The sequence below is a fragment of the Cebidichthys violaceus genome, unplaced genomic scaffold (assembly GCF_023349555.1).
Source record: "Cebidichthys violaceus isolate CVI_PGR_0920_01 unplaced genomic scaffold, fCebVio1.0.p SCAF_78, whole genome shotgun sequence".
Taxonomy (NCBI): Eukaryota; Metazoa; Chordata; class Actinopteri; order Perciformes; family Stichaeidae; genus Cebidichthys; species Cebidichthys violaceus.
The window spans coordinates 108,836-122,763 of NW_027176962.1; the positions used below are offsets into that span (position 1 = coordinate 108,836).

Below are 13,928 nucleotides of genomic sequence, written 5' to 3' on the forward strand. Positions count from 1 at the left end.
TCCTTCTTCTATTTCACATATCTTAATGAACATTACAAAATTGCCGCAGCCCTATTGTATTACATACATTATGTTTTTCCTGTATGTGTTTGTTGCTTAATGGTGAGTTTACTGTGGGGGTTAAATATTATGTTTTAATATAAAATACCAAGCACAACCCTATATTTAGCTGTATATTTCTGCAATAAAGCAACTTTCCTTTTTTTTTAAATTTCTTACAGTATTAAAGCCTTCATTTTTAAAGGGGATAATTACTATTATCATAAGTGGTCCATACAGAGATGGTCTTGCAGCTAATGGGATGCAGGGGGTGGGCCCCTCTCTGCAGCACCGCCTCTGTCTGTGTTGTGATTCTACTTGTGTGGGTTATTTACATTGTGGCGTCGGGCTGGCAGCTCACACGTGCCGCTGCCTTTCGTCTTTGTCTCGCTTCACAGCTTCGCTGGCTGCTATGGACACTGCCTACAGGGAGAGGAGCTGACTGCCGTCTTTGCCATTTCCTAACATTGCATCCCTCGCAGCATTCTTCGCGGGAGGAGTCTCAGCCTATTTTGCACGTCTTCGGATGCACAATGACCGGATTCCAGTAGCCGATACCCCAGCGACGTCTGCCCACCTGGAAGATGCTGGGATGGTGCATGTTTTGAGCGTTTCTACTTGGGTTTCCGGCCGGACGAGTTTCTTATGGATGATGCACGGAGGGCTTTCACGGTGTCTTTATGTATCACCCTGATTTGGAAACCCTCCATCCCACCAGGAGATCCATGACCCGGTTTTTGTTGTACCGTTGTCATCATGTCCCCAGCATCGGCTGCAACGGCCAGTGAAAGCAGCACCACCACCGTTCCCGAAGAGGAGCAGGACAGTCCCCGAGAGGAGGTGAGGACTCATTGTTTGCAATGTGGAGGCCAGTTTTCTTATCCAAATGCATGGGGGTAAGAAACACAGTGGGATCCCAATTATCTAATCATCAGATTTTGGAGATCAGGGTTTAAATGGGGCCAACGTACACGGGACGCTTGGAGAGTAGTTGTATTAATACAGTTGTATTAATTGCCTAATATGCAGTAGGTTAATAGATGAACCTGTGCGTCCAAGCGCGCACCCGAGAGTGTGAACGTGCATGGTCTCCCCCTCAGACAAGTTTCCAAAATGGGGTTTGGGGACCCCTTGTGTGTCCTGGAAAGGCTCCAAAAGGGTCTTCAGATAACTGAAACGGTCTAATATCACTGTCACTGTTACAATAATGAGAGAATATAACACTTTCTTCAAATGTTTCCACACAGTTATTTTTCCAACAGGAAACTCCTAAAATGAAGAAAATCTTTGTGGGTTTGTTACTTCAAAGACAAAGAAGTCTTGCTCCAGACAGTGAGTCTCTGCCAGGACTGAAGTGAAATATCTTGATAAGGATATTCTGTTGCTGTCAACATCAGATTGTATTGACTCCATTACAACAGAGGCACGCACATTCAAATGTTTCTTGCATGGGGAAATATAAATTAAAATCATTCGGGATCTATTAGCTGAACAAAAAAAGTCGTATTTTGTTGTTGTGACTGTGTAGACGTTCCCTTCAAACACACATGTCGGATAAGTTACATATCCATTACACAAGAGGGTTTTTATATAACCCCGCTGGTCTTATTATGTCAAGAGAAAGTGTCCATGAGTGAGAGAGGCACTTAGTTAAAGGCGCCACAGTGGTCTCGTGAATTGTGAAGCTTCTCCAGTCTTGATGGTTCTGACTGAACAATTTGTTTTCTAAAATATTGATTAGGTTTCATAACAGACTGTTTTATGAATTGTAACCTTTCCTGCAGAGGCAACAATTATCATCTGGTCTAAGGCTCTTTTTTATATATATTTAATGTTAAATATTCAACAATGTAAAGTGTATTTGACAAAGACAACCTACAATTTTTACGAACATTACTAAAGTAAACCACTATTAGTAAACCACAAAGGTACAATTGGGATACAAACGGGCAGGCTGGTATGTCTAAAATCCTAAAAAATAATAGAGCATTTCTTTCTATTCTCTTTATGTTTAGTTTTACATTTTGTAGTCTGGGTTCAAATTGTGTGCATGCTTGTGTAAAGGGACTGTACAATACATACGCGCAATTGCCGCCAAATGTCAAATTTAATGACAGAGCCTCCTGTCAACTGAACCTGTCGGAAATCAAAAATACAGGGGGGGGGGGATTTCTCTTTCATCTGCTGTGGGTGTGCCTGCATGACAAATGTGTGAGGTATTTCCAATAAGAGGACTTTCTTGCTATTCAACAAAGCCACAGGAATGTCTATGTCTAATGTATGAAAAATGTCAACACCACTGTGTTAATGTGGTGAGTCACTTCCTTCCTTTCCTGCTATCCATAGGCCTAATGAACGGCTGTGTTATGATCTCAAGCAGGGAGTTTTTAATTGAAATGTAATTTTAAAGGTGCTATCAGTCCAGTTAGCGTCCAACTCACTGTTCTTGAAGCCTCTATCTCTGGTATAATACTTTATGTTAAGGGTGAAACTGGCGTGTAATTGAGCTACACCTTTTATTTACATATCTGCAAATTTATATGACTGCTGTTTCAAGATTATAATTTATCTTATTTAATTTATTGGCATGTCTTTAGTCAAATACTTCCACATACAGTATATATTATGTGTTCCATGAAAACTGTTTCCTTCTACACAACTGTTCGTCGTTATTGCTGGTGCTTAAACAGAGGCTGTAAAGTGTAACATGAGCCACAAAGTATGTCATGTTGTATTGATTATAGTTGTTCAGCGTGTACAGAACGTCAGTGAGTAAATTCTCCTTCTGCAGTACGGTAATCTCGATGGGGAATTTCAACGTTAATCCCTTTCACCCTGTGGGGTGGAGTCTTAGGTTGGCAAGGGACTTGGGGACCATGTGGCCAAGGCGGGGGAGATAATTATGGAGGAAAAACATCTATTATTTATCCTCGTCTGTAGCTCGAAGAGCCCAGAGTTGACATATTGAATTCAATACATCAATGCAGTGATGCTGGTTGTCGTGGTCACACGTATGCAGAGGCTGACCTATGTAAGAGATCGAGAAGATAACCGTATTTTTTTCAACTGAATCAGTGTGTGCATACAACAGGCTCTGCCCAAGTGCAATGTCTGTTAATGCAAATTTTTGGAATTCATTTTGTTAAAATTCATTCTTCCTGGGGCTTTTGAATCTCTGCCAGGTTTTGTGTGAGCAGGGTTCCCAAAAGGCGTGATTAGCTCTTGATGCAGGCACTGGGGCTTAATGTGCCCCGTGGTGATAAAGGATGGCACCAGCTTTATGCTGCCAGAGTCAAAGGACTGCTTCTTTTCTGGCCGACTTGACATTAAACGTGGTATCTGCCTCTCATAATGTTTCTGCTCTTTTACTTCTTTCCTATTCTCAATTATCATTTCTAGAAGCACACACACTATGGCCACATGTACACCCACATACCAGGAAAACAGAAGCTCAACGTGCTACTGACATCAACGTATATATTCTCTACATGGTGCTTTTGCATTAATCGGCAATTTTTTCTTGAATTTGATTACAAGAGACTCTTTTGATAATAAAAAAGCACAGACCCAGGCATAAGCAATCGGCTCACGGCTCATGCATAAACTATGCCAAAGCACTTACGACGCAGAATATTTCCTTAAATATTTCATATGCACGAGCCACTACTTTTAAAAAACTTTTTCTAACTTTATATCAAACAGATATTTAGGTCACACTTAATTTTACATAGAAGTGTGTAATTACAGGTAATAAAAGCCTCTATGTTCCTAATTGCTTTTGAGTGTTTTTTTTTGTTATATTCTGAGAAACGGCAATACACACAAATGCGCCATTTACTTCTAGGAAGGAATATAAACAGACATCTATTGACAGTATTGTTCCATTGACGTATTGCTGTCTTCTCATCTTTTTGTAGCAGCGGCCCCAGAAGCAGTCCTTGACTAAATCCTTGTGTCAGGAAACTCACTGGAAATGCCTGCTGCTGTCCCTGCTGATGTATGGCTGCGTCGGGGTGATGGCCTGGTGCCAGGTGACCAAGGTCACACGCCTCTCCTTCGACAGCGCCTACAAGGGAAAGTCTATGATGTACCACGACAGTCCCTGCTCCAACGGCTACATCTACATCCCTTTGGCCTTCCTGGTCATGCTCTACGTGGTCTACCTGGTGGAGTGCTGGCACTGCTACACCAGGAATGAGCTGCAGTACAAGGTGGATGTTGAAAGTGTGGCGGAGCGCATCCAGCGAATGCAGCAGGCTACACCCTGCATCTGGTGGAAGGCCATTAGCTACCATTATATCAGGAGGACGCGGCAGGTGACACGCTACCGTAATGGAGATGCCTACACCACCACGCAGGTCTACCATGAGCGAGTCAACACCCACGTGGCTGAGGCGGAGTTTGACTACGGGAACTGTGGGGTTAAGGACATCGCAAAGCACCTGTTGGGTATGGAGGACTTCCCCATCACCAGGCTGAGGTTCACTAAGTGCTTTAGCTTTGCCAATGTGGAGTCAGAAAACTCTTACCTGACCCAGCGGGCCAGGTTCTTCACAGAGAACGAGGGCCTGGATGACTACATGGAGGCACGCGAGGGGATGCACCTGAAGAATGTAGACTTTAAGGAGTATATGATTGCCTTTTCTGATCCTAATCACCTTCCCTGGTACGCAGCCAACTCTTCTTTCTGGGTGGCAGCTGCTTTCACCCTCTCCTGGCCTCTGCGGGTGCTGACAGAGTACCACACTGCCTGTGTACACTACCATGTAGAGAAGCTGTTTGGCTTTGACTATGTGCCAGTAAGCCCGTCTGAGGAGCGGCCACATTGCAGACACATCCCACGAGTCAACACAATCGACAGCACGGAGTTGGAGTGGCACATCCGCTCCAACCAGCAGCTGGTGCCCAGCTACTCGGAGGCTGTTCTCATGGATCTGGCTCAGCTCTCAGGAAGCTGTAACAACTACTCCGTATGTGGAGGCTACGGTAGCTACAGGCAGAACTGTGAACGCTGCCACCGTGCCATCAGCAGCTCCTCCATCTTCTCTCGCAGTGCCCTCAGCATCTGCAACACGGGGAGCCCCCGCATCCCCTTCAGCGCCAGCCGCTTCTCGCTGGGTCGGTTGTACGGATCCAGGCGGAGCTGCCTGTGGAGGAGCAGCGGGAGCTTGAACGAGCGGGCCTGCCCCACAGAGAGCACGCACTGTCTGTCAGGTCAGCAGACAAGTGAGGAGAACCCTCCAGCCTACCAGGACGCTCTGTGCTTCCCAGTGCTCATTGTACATCGCAACGAAGGCTGCCTCAACCACGACCACCGCTCCCTGCACAGAAACGGCTCCTGTGTGGAGACTTCTCTATGACCCGCAGCTGCCAGACTTATCTGAGCATCTGGGATCTAATGATACAGGAACAGAGTGAGGAAACTCTGTACACCAGGGCTGGGATAACGTTGACTTCTGCTTCTCCCTTTTACAATAGACTTAGTCACCTACAAGTTACCACAAACAAGGACTTTTTTCTGAAGATACAGTAACCAGAAACAGGATATCTGGGAAAGTCCTTACAGTACAGTCAATAAGTCAGGGAAAAAGTTGATGCTATCGATGAGAGACTGTTGTTTAAATACAATGCGGCTTTAAAGGACCAAATTGCCAAAAAGTTACGTACTGTCCTACCATATGGACACGAGTCAAATAACCAAGGAATACCAAGGGGAGTCACATCCTACTGTAAATGCCATATTTGTAGATCTTAGTCAGAGACAAGGACACGAGTGACACTTTCTCGTATTTGGAGCCTAATATGGGTTTTAAAATTGCCAAGAAATGAAAGGGATACAACAATTAATGGACGTCCGAATGAGAAATGAAGAAATATTGAGAAAATCATTGACTCACACATCATGTGAGTCATGGGAATTGGGTGAATTATGAGAGGAAATGGGGAGATATCAGCCTCCTTGTCAATATAACAAGACTAAATATTTTTGCTGAAACTACATGTCTTTGGCCCAAATCTAAAATATAAACATCTGCATGTGTAACCTTTTGATACTGGCTGATTTAAATCTGTTCTTTCAAAGTCAATGCTAATGGGAATCTATTTCAAAAGGAACTCATTTCCATAGTATAAAAATAATTCTCTGATGCAGATGCTGAAATATCAAGTTAGTAGAAATCGGCTTGGCTGCGATGACATTATACTTACTGGCTTCTAAATATAGCGACACAGTCGATGAATAATTTAGCACAGGAGAGCTAAAGGACACAAGAACTTAAAACTGAATCAACAACACTTCTTCAAACTGTTAATTACTATAAACTGCACATTTTCTATAATGGCCAACTACAAAGTCATAAACCTCACCATGACATTAATGAATCAGTGTCAACTCAGCTAGATTAAAATCTGAAAGATGTATTTAGTTTAATATTCGGCAATATTTCTATTCAGCCTACCTCCTTATTTAAGTGCCTAGCGATCAACTGTTACTGACGAGCATGAGCTATCGCAACTACAGTCATCTCAACATCTTCCCATTAAAACAAGTTGAATTTACACTCATAATAACACACGGTATACGAGGCGTAGGAGAAACCTTTTATTATTATGGTTTAAAATACATACGCTTTTAAGAATCAGGCCCTAAATGTTTTCAGATGATTCTTCTATGATCATGATAGAACACAGCTCTCGTATACTGCTGCTGCTGCTGCTGATGCATATCAGAGAGACAGCCAGAGAGCTGGCCATCAAAGATGCTAGAAATAGGAAGAGGCCTGGATTCACTACTGATAGTGTCAGATTTAATAATATGACAGGATTACTTTAAAGAAAAAAAAAAGACTTCCTCTCAAAATGAGTGCGTGCAGTATCTTAGTCATGGTTCATTTTATTTTACTGTCAGGCCATGCACAACAATAAATGGAAACAGATGAAAACTTTTCAAACAAATATATAGAAATAGTAACAATTTGCTAATTCTAACCGTGAAAACAGAGATTAGGTTAGGTCTCATGAGACCTGCAGTGAAAGATGAACTGGAATGGACAGATTGTTCTCCACCATTAACATCATTAAAACCATTACATTGTCCGAGAATATTAAATATCAGAATCTTGCCCGTGGGCGGACATTTCGTGTTACTTCCTGTTACAGCTCTGTCCTTCACAATAATGAGCCTGTACTGTAAAATTGTGGCCAATTAGCCATACTCATTACATTCCATGTTAAGTTTTGGAGTTGCAGACTATCTTCGTAGCAATACAAGAGAACACTCGGAAAAGTAGTCAAAGGGAGCGAGGCATGATAAAAACACAGATTTAGCATTAAAACATTCTGTAAACCGTTTTTACAACTCATGAGTCATCTATGCAAGCCCCTCGAACTCAGGATAGTATTCAGGGCAAAGATTCTGCTTTGCGAACAACATCCCAAAACCTGGTCATCACTCCTTTCTCTAAACTTTCAGGTTTATTTTGCTTTTCAAAAGGCGTCAGCGAGGCTCAGCTGTGGAATCACCGGTTTTTAGATGAGAGGTTTGTGAACACAGGATGACGAACCGTACTGGCACTGCATTGCTCATGTTGGAGAAACAGGTGAGAGACAACAGAGTTAGATATCTTCGCCCACCAGCTATTCATAAATCCATCTTGAAGTCCTTCTTAAGTTCTTAGTAACTTCTAGCTAGTATCGGGTTGCACCATTAGAACTTCCGAAATGTCTTAGCAAGTACAGATCTGTGTAATGTGTACATTGGTTAGCGTTAGTACCATAACTGTTATTTTGTCATTTAGTTATTGACATAACATTTTATAAATTGAGGTTATATTGAAAGGTATTGAGGTATATTATATTTTTGTGAAATATCATAACAAATTATTCATGCATCTTTGTTATGATAGCAAACTTCAATCAAGTGTCAGCTCATATATGTTGACCATATTACCTCTCTGTTACTTTTCAATATAAATAGATCATGTACAGTGTTAGTTCAGTAACAACTTATCCCAACATAAGAAGTAGTTTGTGTGGTGCAACCCATTGTAATTTAGCAATGTGTAAATCTCCACTTAGTAAATATTCATAACATGGAGATGTTTGAACTTATGACCAGCTGGGGCAACCGACTCCAGGTCCTGGTTTTCGTGGCACTTATGTATTTAGAACGCTCTCTTTGATTGTTAAAGAAATAGTTTGTATATAGATACATACATTTTGGGAAATAAGCTTATTTGCCTTCTTGAAGAGAGTTTTATGAGGAGATAAATACCACTTTGATGTCTGTACATTTAATATGACGCTCCCAGCAGCAGGTCGTTGGCTGTATTAGCCTCAGCAGACAGATGACAGCGGTATTGAGTTCCTCTTCTAACCCTCATACAAAAAAAATACGCCTCTTAATGGTTAATGGATGGTGTACTACGCAATCTGTTTGAGCAACATGGATAGCATTTAGCAGGGATTGAAATGAACCTATTACTTCATTCATTTCCTCCTAAAAGGCTGGATCAGAATGCATTGGTCAGAAATCAGAGAATTATGTAATGTCCATGTACTTGTGGGGTAAAGTGTAAGCATAAGGAAAACCACAAGGAAGAGCATGCAAACTCCACAAGAGATGTCAAATCTATTTAGAGTATGATTTGGGATTGAAGTCACTGTTTTATCCTGAAGTCGTCATCACATTCTCTCATTCATGATCGGCCTACAAGCCCCTCAGATAGCATCACTGTGATCCATACATAGTCATGTGTAAGAATAGAAAATGTGTTTACCGGTGCAATGTTTACATAACAACAAAACGGTTACAAATCTGTCTGGAAGGTTCATAACTAGACATTTTTCTTCTCCATAGACGAGCATAAAAGCTTTTGTCATGCAAAGCACTCGACCCTTTATCATGTGTATTTAGTAGATTAGGTAGTTTTGATATGTACTCTTTCACTCGAGAATGCTCTGGGGTTCGTCTTTTTATATTTACATGATTTTGTGGATTTTCAAGACTGTAGGGCGGAAAGGATTTGTACTGTAAATAAAATAGAGACGAGAGGTTAGAATGACTGTTGGTGCGGATCTAAGCTGAATGTGTCGTGCACACTTAGGTATCTGAAGCGGGGATGTTTTTGATGTGCAGATGTTAAACGGTGGGTTTGTTAAGTCACAAATGGCAATACAATCCTATATTAAAGGTTTCAGGCAACACAGCCAACATAATCTTTTTGCTGCTTCTTATATACTATTTTGAATGATATATGTTGCCCTTAAACCCATTTTTCAATTTTTTAAATCATATTTGGTACACCTTTATTCAACCGAAAATGTCAGAAGGGTTTGACTGATTTAGGATCGGGTGCACACACACAGAACGGTCGGGTGAGTATTGATAATGATTACTGATCTAAAGAATATCAGTATTCTATCATATGTAGATTGATCTATGTGCTAGTCCACCATCAACTTACAGAATAGCTTTGCCTCTCTTCATATGATTATAGAAAGCAACTAGTGATTTTGCAAGTAAAGATGTGTTTTTGCTACCTGGTAAAGGTGTTACAATTATATTATTAATCTGTAGATATAGGTTTTAAAAACAAAAACACAAATCTGTATGTATTCCAACTCCACCACAACGTTGCCTTGATGTTTAAGGACTTCAAACCAAATCTGTGTATCAAAATGAGAAAAAAAAGGCTCCTCAATAAACGGAATTGCTCACTGAAATATGTGTCAAATATTTCTTTGTGTTGTTCATCATGTGAAGTGTAGAGGTCTTTGTTTTTGTGCTTGTACTTTTTACTCGCGTTGTTTAAAGTTATAGTTCATATATGGGCTGCAACATGGGACAAGATGACAGAGACATGTGTGAAATCATATATTTGTTTTATTGTACCAATTATCTGTAGACATCAGAAACAGCAACACTTACTACGAACAATAGGACTATATGCTGTATTCTTTTTTTTATATCAGTCGTGGCCATGCTCTGAGGCTAAATGAATAAAGTGAAGCAGGAATCAGCGACTAACAAAGATGGGTTCGTACTTCAAAAAGAAGCTGTTGATGTTTACTTGGTTTCGCTCTGTCGAGCATGTCTCTTTTGTTCTGAACTCTGGTTGGTCCAAACCACCTGGCCGATGGAGGAAGCGCTCTGCTCGTCGACCTCCGTCAGACGGATATCACATTCTGTCACGCTGGTGTTGTGAGACATCGCCTCCCCGAGAGCTATACCTCCATCCTGCACAAACACACAGAGAGTTGGAGATTGGAAAAACAACACATTTGGTAGTGATGCACGTCCTTGAACGCATCGCATGACGCTGTTCTGTAAAAGGTCTGAAGACAGTCTTGATAACCTTGAAAAATCACCCCTCGGCAACTCTAGCTGTCTGAAAAAGCCCACGCTCCGTAAACCTATTGTGAGTGCTACCTCTGGTTTACTGTTATGTCTGAAAAAAAGGCATTTCTATTTTAGTGAACAGTATAGACCAAGGTCACAGATATTGATGATATTGCACAGTGCATTTCTGCTATGTGGGTGATTTTTGATCCTCCGCAGTGTATTCCAGTCAGACATATACTGTACGGTGAAATCCTGAATAGGAGGGAGCATGAGAAGAGGATAATCTGATCTGCCTCTCACGGGGAAACAACACTTACTTAGCTTTCCATTATTGTGTGTTTTCCACACATGTCTATGAATAATTGAAAAGCCTTATCCTTTCAAGCTATTCTGTCTGTTACTTCGTGGTGCTATGTCTGCAGGCACTAGCTTTGGGAAGGAAACCCAGTGTTTCAAAAGAACCACTTGCTGTGCACAATGTAGGACTTTTTACATTGTTGAGTAATCTGACGGTTAGTTTCTCAATTAATCTGGTCTATAAAATGTTATAAAGTTGTGAAAATAGAGAGCCCAAATTGACATATTTAAACTGCTTGTTTTGTCCAATCAACAGTCCAAAACCCAACCAAAACATGAATTTGATCATAATAACATTTTTAAACAATATTTTAGAAGATAGAACCGGTTAGTTTTTTTTATTTTGGCTTAAAAATGACATAAATGATCAATTTTCTAACGAACAACTAATCCTTTAACAGACTAATCATTTTTGATGCAATGCCATGACATTTGGCACACACATGATCTCCAGAGTTTATGTGCAAAATTGAGCTTGATAAGCTGAGTCACCAATGTCCTAGAATTGCCACTTTAAATATATATAAACATATATATGTGATATCAGTAACAATATGGCCTTTTCTCCGGCATTACCCTCAGAAATACCAATTTACTTACCACGCCCAGGTTGTTGCAGGAGAGATTGATGCTCTTCAGGGTGTTGTTCTGAACTAGAGCTTGGGACAGTGCGATGGCAGTAGGCCCTGATACCTGATTGGCTCCCAGGTGGAGGTGAAGCAGGGTGTTGTTGTTCAGCAAGGCCTTACCAATAGCCTGCCCCCCCTCATCTCTCAAACAGTTGAGACGCAGGTTGAGCGACAAAAGGGTGGAGTTCACGGACAAGGCATGAGCGATGGCTTTAGCTCCCGGGCCTCTGATATTGTTGTCGCACATGTTCAGGGTCTCCAGTTTACTCCTGGTGAGCAGCTTGCCGATGGCTCTGGCTCCTTTGTCTCCGATCAGGTTGTGAGAGAAGTCGAGCTCCCTCAGGGACGGGTGGTCCAAAAGGTATTTCACCAGCAGCCGGCACTTTGTATCCTCAATGTGGCTTTGGTGGAGCTTCAGAAGCTGTAGAAACAAAACATTATGACGGTTAGCAAGATTAAATATCTAAATATCTTTTGGGTTTTGGACTGTTGAATGGGAAGTTATGGTGGGCATTTTTCTGTATTTTCTGAAATACATTAAGTGAAAATAAAATCAACAGATTAAACACTGAGTAGATGCAGCCCCCGTAATCTCTTGGACCGTTCTGATATCATGCACAACAATCACTAGCAGATATATTCCATGTCCTCGTCCAGTAGTAAACTAAAGTGACAAAACTTTTGTGTCAAAGAGTGACTTATTTAGGTTGCAGCCAGAGGCTGTGCTGTCTTTTCTTTGATGTAACTAGAGCATGAATCGAATGCTTGGGTAGTGCCACCAACAATGTTCCTGTTTCATGACATTAGTGACTGTAAAATGTCTGTCAATGATGCTTTGTAACTGGCAAGAAAGTCATAAGTGCTGAATTACAACAAACAAACATAGTCCATATAGTCAGGCTCTACAAAAGGCATCGAGCCATAAACCAGTGAGGAGCAATCAATACTCACCTTCAAAGTCTTACAGGACATGAGGGCCTTGGCGAGGGACTCACAATCTCTGTCGGTCATCTCAAACATCTTCCATTCAAAGTTCATACCACATTGTTTCACCCTGTACACTAAATGGAGCTCTTCCAGTTGTGTCAGCTTGTTGAGCAGGATGTTAAAGTCAAAGTGGTCCATAGACGGTCCGTCGTACTCATTGTCACTTGCCAACTTTGAACCATCCTCCTCCTCCTCCTCCTCCTCCTCCTTCTGGGGCTCCTTGATAGGCGGCAGGAGTTGGGAGATGTCCAGCCTCTTGACATGGTTCTTACAAAGGGGTACCATCTCTAGAACCGTCTTCGGCTCGGTCACACCTGGGATAAAAAGCTCAATAACGTTCTCCATGTGCCTCTCGAGGAACATTCGTTTCCAGCTGTGGCCATAGTGAGCGAGGTCACAAATGTCCCACCGCTGCTCGCAGCACCGCTTCCAATAGACACCATCGCTGATCAGGTTGGCTGTCACGTGCAGAGGCAGGGAAGTAGACAGTGTCTCCTGCACTAAGTCTTTGTGGACAGGCGAAAGGTCTTCAAACATGGGCTTTTCTGTAAAAGGTAAGTTTGCATGAAGTTGCATTTTATATTATAAGTAAGTGTGTAAAAGTCTGTATAACTATGGTGCTAAAAACAAGAGTATACCTTCAATGTTTCTCACAATGCTTTGCAGACAGAGGTTTGATAAACAAGGCACTAGAGACAGGTGCCAGTCTGGATCTTCAGCAATGATCCTCCTCAACCTTCTGGAGTCTTTGGCTGTGGCTCCAGGGGGAGCGGACATTGTTGCAGGGTTTTTGTACACTGTCCTCTGGTTAAAAAGAGGTAACATTACATTACACATTAAAAGTGGCACATCCTAACAAGTGTAGATAGAGTCTTGCTTATTTGCTGGTGTTTGTATGTGATAATAGTTTGTTGAACAGCCTGAATGAATTGTTAAACAGTTTCTAAAGTAAGTTAGCAGTCCCTTCACACAAAAGTTAACGTTAGCTAAACTGCAACTAGCTTTACTACAAGTGCTATCGTGAATCGTTGACAAACCTGGAATAAACAGGTAAACTTGCTTTGTTTTCTGGGCTTCAATCGTCTCCTCGGTAACAGAACGCTCTAAGGCTACTTTTAGAACCTCGGAAATATTGCGCACGCAGCCTTGACGTTATCTTACGGCAACGGCGATTTACCTCGCTGAACATGCTATAACTAGCTAAAAGCTTTTGGCATTTACTAGTGTTTAGAGGACGTCAATGAACGGACCTTTTGATAGCACAACGTCGGGAAATAGCGAGTTCTCTTGTCGAAATGTTGAGTCAACACCATCTCTGTATATATTTTACTGTCATGAAGCGGAATTTCCGACATCCATGGAATGCACCTCAAGGCAGACGCAACAATAGTGAATGTATTGTGCTATCTATGTGGAAGTAATAATCATATCATCAAATAATAATTATATATTTTGTGGAAAACCTTTGTGAGGATATAAACTGCGTAACTTCCCCGCAGGCACTATAAACACAACAAAATGTTTTTCAAATACCAATTAATTATAATAATCAGGAATACCAAACTGCCTTAAAG

The 13,928-nt window shown here is 41.5% G+C and overlaps 2 protein-coding genes across 3 annotated transcripts; one reads left to right on the forward strand and one right to left on the reverse strand.

The window, feature by feature from the left end:
• Positions 1–403: 403 nt before the first annotated feature.
• On the forward strand, positions 404–9,740 carry tmem151ba (transmembrane protein 151Ba). The gene is made up of 2 exons (XM_068737323.1): positions 404–879; positions 3,957–9,740. The coding sequence occupies exons 1-2, from the start codon at positions 796–798 to the stop codon at positions 5,397–5,399; spliced, it is 1,527 nt and encodes a 508-aa protein (XP_068593424.1). The 5' UTR covers positions 404–795; the 3' UTR covers positions 5,400–9,740.
• Positions 9,741–9,904: 164 nt separating this feature from the next.
• tcte1 (t-complex-associated-testis-expressed 1) lies at positions 9,905–13,439 on the reverse strand. Of its 2 annotated transcripts, XM_068737347.1 has the most exons (5): positions 13,392–13,439; positions 12,993–13,158; positions 12,319–12,899; positions 11,339–11,788; positions 9,905–10,276 (listed from the first exon to the last, which is right to left on the reverse strand). In XM_068737347.1, the coding sequence occupies exons 2-5, from the start codon at positions 13,129–13,131 to the stop codon at positions 10,106–10,108; spliced, it is 1,341 nt and encodes a 446-aa protein (XP_068593448.1). In that variant the 5' UTR covers positions 13,132–13,158; positions 13,392–13,439; the 3' UTR covers positions 9,905–10,105. The 2 variants fall into 2 exon arrangements, with proteins under 2 accessions (XP_068593448.1, XP_068593447.1); XM_068737346.1 differs by lacking the exon at positions 13,392–13,439 and having other exon boundaries at positions 12,993–13,230.
• Positions 13,440–13,928: the final 489 nt, after the last annotated feature.